Raw genomic sequence first — 4,833 nt, forward strand, 5'->3', positions numbered from 1 at the left:
TCTTGTACATAGGGTCGCTATGAGTCGCAAACAACTCGATGGCACATAACAACAACAATTGATCTATGCTCACTGTTACCCTGTCATTTCAAGTCCCCATGTGATCTTTCCTAATCCCTTCATCTCCAACCTCCCCTCACCAAACTCTCCAACGCTGTGAGTCTCCCTCTCCCTACCCTCAGGACCCTCAGGTCTCCTCTACCCTCCTCTTCTCCCTTTGAGAAAATGTCATTTTAAAATAATGAACAGATATAAAGTTTTGTTGAATACTTTGCTGTATTGCTTGGGATGATCATAAAGCTATTTTTTTTTCTTTTCTGCATTATAGCTTTCAAACCAGAGAAGTTCATCCCAGTCAATTTGGCGACCTTAGCTATCATGGTCCCCAAGGACATGGATTGACACAGTGGCTACAGCAATGAGCTTGAACATAGTAGAGGTTGTGAGGATGGTGTTGACCTGGCAGCATTTCCTTCTGCTGCACACAGAGTCATTAGGAGTCAGCACTGCCTCTGACACTTGACAATAATGACAGCGAGACCTCATTCCGCCACCCACAGATAACAGGCAGCAATTTTGCAAAGCAGGCACTGGTGTAGTGTAGCCAATTTACAAATGAGCGGAGACTAGAAGTAGTAAATTGTCATATCTTGGAAAATGGTAGAGTGGCATTCTAGATCTCTGGTCACAATTCCTGTGCTCACAAATGCTGTTTGGCTCTCCACAGTAGAGAAGTGAGAGATCTGAGTCCCTCCTCACCAATGGCACACTTCTTCCTTTCTATGGCTCCTGGGTTCGCATTTATAAGCATCTCTTAATCTGACCCCACCCTCCCTTTAATTCATTAGCAGTTCTGAAGCTGAGGATTATTACAGCCCTCTGACTCTACTTCTAGACTCTTCTAGAGCTGTGTTTTCCTGTCATTGCTGTGGCGTTTATGTTTTGTTTTGTTTTGAGGTGTGTGTGTGTGTTTGTGTGTGTGTAAGGGGTGGACGAATACTGAGTTTTTCTCCAAACAGGGAGGGAGAGCAGAGATTGGGGTGCTGATTCTATCTCTTTTTGCACCAGGCTTACCACTGACATGGGCCAACATTTGCTGCTGCCTAGTCTGCTCTTGTTCCTTCCTCTGGCCACAGCCTGGACTATGTTCAACTGCCTCATGATCGAAGGCTCTCGACTGCATCTGGCCTCAAGGTACTTTTCGTTGTGCCACTTGAACTCTAGCCTTCACTTCTTAGCCTGGTGCCATTCAGTGACCAACCTGACACAAACTTTGGAAGCTGTACCACAGAGCGTGGATGGGCTCTGTCTGTCTGGTTCTATACCTGTCCTACCCCCGGATGCCTTTTCCAAATTGCCTGGACTCAAAGCTCTAACGCTGATTCTACGAGTTATTCGGCTTCTGCCAGGAGCCCTTCGGGGTTTGAAACAGCTGAAGAAGCTAACTTTCTTCGACTACCCTCAGTCACAGCCTTTTCTCTATCTACCACCTGATGCCTTTGACAACCTGAGCTCTCTTCAGTACCTTTTATTCTTAGGTCCCTGCCTGAATAGGAGCTTGGGTGTCCGGTTGCCTCCCAGCCTACGACTTCTGGCTGTGAAGTACAGCTGCCTGCAGAATGTAGGTATACTGGCTGACATTTTCCCAGACTTGGTGCTGAACTCCTCCTCTGGGGGTGCTCGGTACCTGGACTCATTGGATTTGTCAGCTAATCCCAAGCTGAACATGACCAGGCCTGGGGCTCTCCAGGGTCTGCAGCTGAAGTCTCTGGATCTGAGTGGAACAAAGATGCAGGTGGCTGCTGTGATGGGACTGGGGCTGCAAAGACTGGATGCCCTGACTATGAAGGGCACTCCTAACAAGGATACACTACCTACTGAGGTAATTGCTCACTTTGGGCTGCAAGTGCTGCATTTGGGATGCCATCAGAGAGAGCATATATCTTCCGAGGATCTGGCTTCCTGCCACAGCCTGAAGACTTTGGATCTTAAGAGCTGTCGTCTGACTAACCTGCCACCGGGATTCCTGGCCTCCATGCCCAGACTTCAGACCCTGAGCCTGACAATTAACCAATCGCAGATTGCCATGCTATGTATGAAAGCGACAAGTGCTGACTCCAGACTTCAGGCCCTGAATCTGGCTAGCAATAACCTGTATGACTTGCCCCTAGATACCTTTTCCTGTTTGCCCCACCTTCGGGAGCTGGTTCTTTGGAGAAACAAGTTGGTTCACCTGGACAGCAAGGTGTTCCAGGGTCTGAGCAGTCTGGAGACGTTGGACTTGAGCGATAATCTGCTGGCAGCCCTGGATGAGGGCTGGCTGGCTTTATTGCCTACACTGACCACCCTAAACCTGCTAAACACACAAATGGAATTAAACTCAACCTGGGACTTCCAGGTCTCAGAGACACTACACAACTTGAGACTATTGCTCCCCCCAGGGCCTCCCAGGACGTTATCCCTACCTATGGGGCTGGCTAGCTTGGAGCTTCATGCAAATTCAGACACGGAGCCTTGGACACTTGTTCCTACTGTCCTTCCAGTCTTACAGACCCTGACTCTAAAAGGCTGGTCACTGCAGCTGGAGGCTCAAAACGTCTCAAAGAACTTCCCTGCTCTTTCCCAACTTTCCTTGCTTGGCATTAACTTGGAGGCCCTCTGCTCAAAGGACGCCTCCAGCTTCTTTCTCTGGCAGCTCCCTGAGCTCAAGCAGCTGAGCATATTGGGAGACAGGCGCAGCCTCAGGCCCTGCCGCATCACAGGGCTGCTCAATCTACGGGAGCTGAAGCTGCAGCGCCTGCAGTCGCCATTCCGGCCCCGCCCAGTGAGACTTGAGGAGCTGGTGGGTGAGCTTCCCAGGCTCGAGGTGCTGCAACTGGTGGACACAGGGGTGGAGACACTGTCTGTGGTGGCTTTCCTGGGCCTAGGCAGTCTCCAGGTCTTAGTGCTGGACTATGAGAAAGTCCTTGTGCTGGATAGCAGTCTTCAGGAGCACAGCCCCCAAATGCCCCAGTACATTTACCTATTGGTCGGCTCCTTAGCCTGTCAGTGTGCCAATGTCTGGGTGGAACCCTGGATCAAACAATCTCCTAGAACATATATGCATATTGGATCAGTCCAGCAGTGCCAGCAAGAAGGGAAGGGTCGCAAGCCTCTCCTGACCCCCTTTCTCCAAAGCCACTGCCCTAAAGCCTTGGGGTTAGAGCTCTTTATAGGTAGCTTTGTCTTGCTGCTTCTCATGATCTCCTTGCCCTTCCTAAAGGAAGCCAGAAACTGGATCCTCTATCTCCAAGCCTTGTTCAGGATTTGGCTCCAGGGGCAGAGGGGTCAGAGAAATGAGGACAACAGGTTCCTCTATGATGTGTTTGTGTCTCACTGCAGGCAAGATCAGGGTTGGGTGATGCAGGAGCTGCTTCCCACTCTGGAGGGCTGCCCTCCGGCTGGCTGGGGTCTGCGCGTTTGTCTCCCAGAGCGGGACTTTGAGCCTGGCAAGGATGTGGCAGACAATGTGGCAGACAGCATGGTGGGCAGCCGGGTCACACTTTGTGTGCTGAGCCGACAAGCCCTCTGCACACCTCGCTGCTCTGTAGAGCTCCACCTGGCCACCTCCCTCTTGCTGACTGCCCCCTACCCACCGGTGTTGCTGCTGGTCTTCCTGGAGCCGATCTCTCGCTACCATCTTCCTCGCTACCATAGACTAGCCAGGCTGCTCCGCCGGGGAGACTATCACGTGTGGCAGCAGGAAGACAAAAGAAAGGACTATTTCAGGGCATGGTTGGGAAGCAGGCTGGGGCAGCCTGGTCGTGGGATAGTAGGTGCATGTGTGTTGGAAGGTGGAGGGAGATAAAAACCAGCCACCCTGGCAGGGAACTAGTAGGTATATGTGGAGGTGAGTAACACCAAACTCATCTCCCCGTAGAAGGTGGGGTGCTACGTGTCCTCTCTCCCCACCATGACCAAGTTACCCAAGAAGTAAATTTCAATGAGAAATTTACTTGCGCCTTCAGAGCATGAGCCATTGTAATCACTGCTATATACGAGTCCACCACTATTCATAATGACCCCATGGGCAACAGAGCTGACCCTTGCCCTATCCTGTGCCATCCTCTCAATGTGTGCCCTGCTGAGGACCACTGCTGCAGTCAGTCCCTGACCCATCTTCTTGACTGTCTTCCCCTCTTTCAATGACTCTCTACTTTGCCCAGTATGATGTCCTTGTACAAGGATTAGCCCCTCCTAACATCATTCCAATAGTGTCTGAGACACTTTCCCCATTCTGACCTCTAAGGAGCACCCTGGTTGCACTTCCTCTAAGGGAGATTTGTTAATTCTTTCAGCAAGCTATAGGCTATTCCATACTCTTCCCCGTTATCACAATTCACAGGCACTGTTTCTTCTCTGGTCTTCTTTATTCATTGTTCAACTTTCAGTTGCATATAAGACAGTTAATACCACGGCTGGGGCTCAGATCCACTTGAGTCTGTAAACTGATATCTTTTCTCTTTATCACTTCTAAGAGGTCCTTGACACCAGATTTGCCAGTGTACTGTGGTTTTTTATCTCTTGACTACTGCTACCAGAGGATGTTGATTAGGATCCCAAGTGAAAGAAAATCATTTGACAACTTTAATCTTGTCTTCATCTGTCATGATGTTGTCTATTGGTGCAGTGACAAGGATTCTTGTTTTCTCAATGTTGAGATGTAATTAATATTGAAAGCTGTAGTCTCCTGATGCCAAATTCTTCTTGAAATAGTACAGTTTCTTAAATTATTTGGTCTGCATACAGATTAAATAGGAGTAGAGAAAGGATACAACATCAACACACACCTTT

At 49.5% G+C, this 4,833-nt stretch overlaps 1 protein-coding gene across 1 annotated transcript; it reads left to right on the forward strand.

The window, feature by feature from the left end:
* Positions 1-1,081: 1,081 nt before the first annotated feature.
* LOC102843383 (toll-like receptor 12-like) lies at positions 1,082-3,976 on the forward strand. Its single transcript, XM_006886573.1, has 2 exons — positions 1,082-3,811; positions 3,920-3,976. The coding sequence occupies exons 1-2, from the start codon at positions 1,082-1,084 to the stop codon at positions 3,974-3,976; spliced, it is 2,787 nt and encodes a 928-aa protein (XP_006886635.1).
* The last annotated feature ends 857 nt before the right edge of the window (positions 3,977-4,833 follow it).

Source organism: Elephantulus edwardii, unplaced genomic scaffold, assembly GCF_000299155.1.
Source record: "Elephantulus edwardii isolate Elephantulus edwardi_28Jun2011 unplaced genomic scaffold, EleEdw1.0 scaffold00049, whole genome shotgun sequence".
In the NCBI taxonomy this organism is placed as follows: Eukaryota; Metazoa; Chordata; class Mammalia; order Macroscelidea; family Macroscelididae; genus Elephantulus; species Elephantulus edwardii.

What these genes read in the sequence shown, in the direction of transcription:
- LOC102843383 (XM_006886573.1), top strand. Translation starts at nt 1,082, where the DNA reads ATGGGCCAACATTTGCTGCTGCCTAGTCTGCTCTTGTTCCTTCCTCTG. An exon ending in GGCAGCCTGGTCGTGGGATA is followed by an intron (nt 3,812 to 3,919) that starts GTAGGTGCATGT and finishes ATCTCCCCGTAG; the next exon opens with AAGGTGGGGTGCTACGTGTC.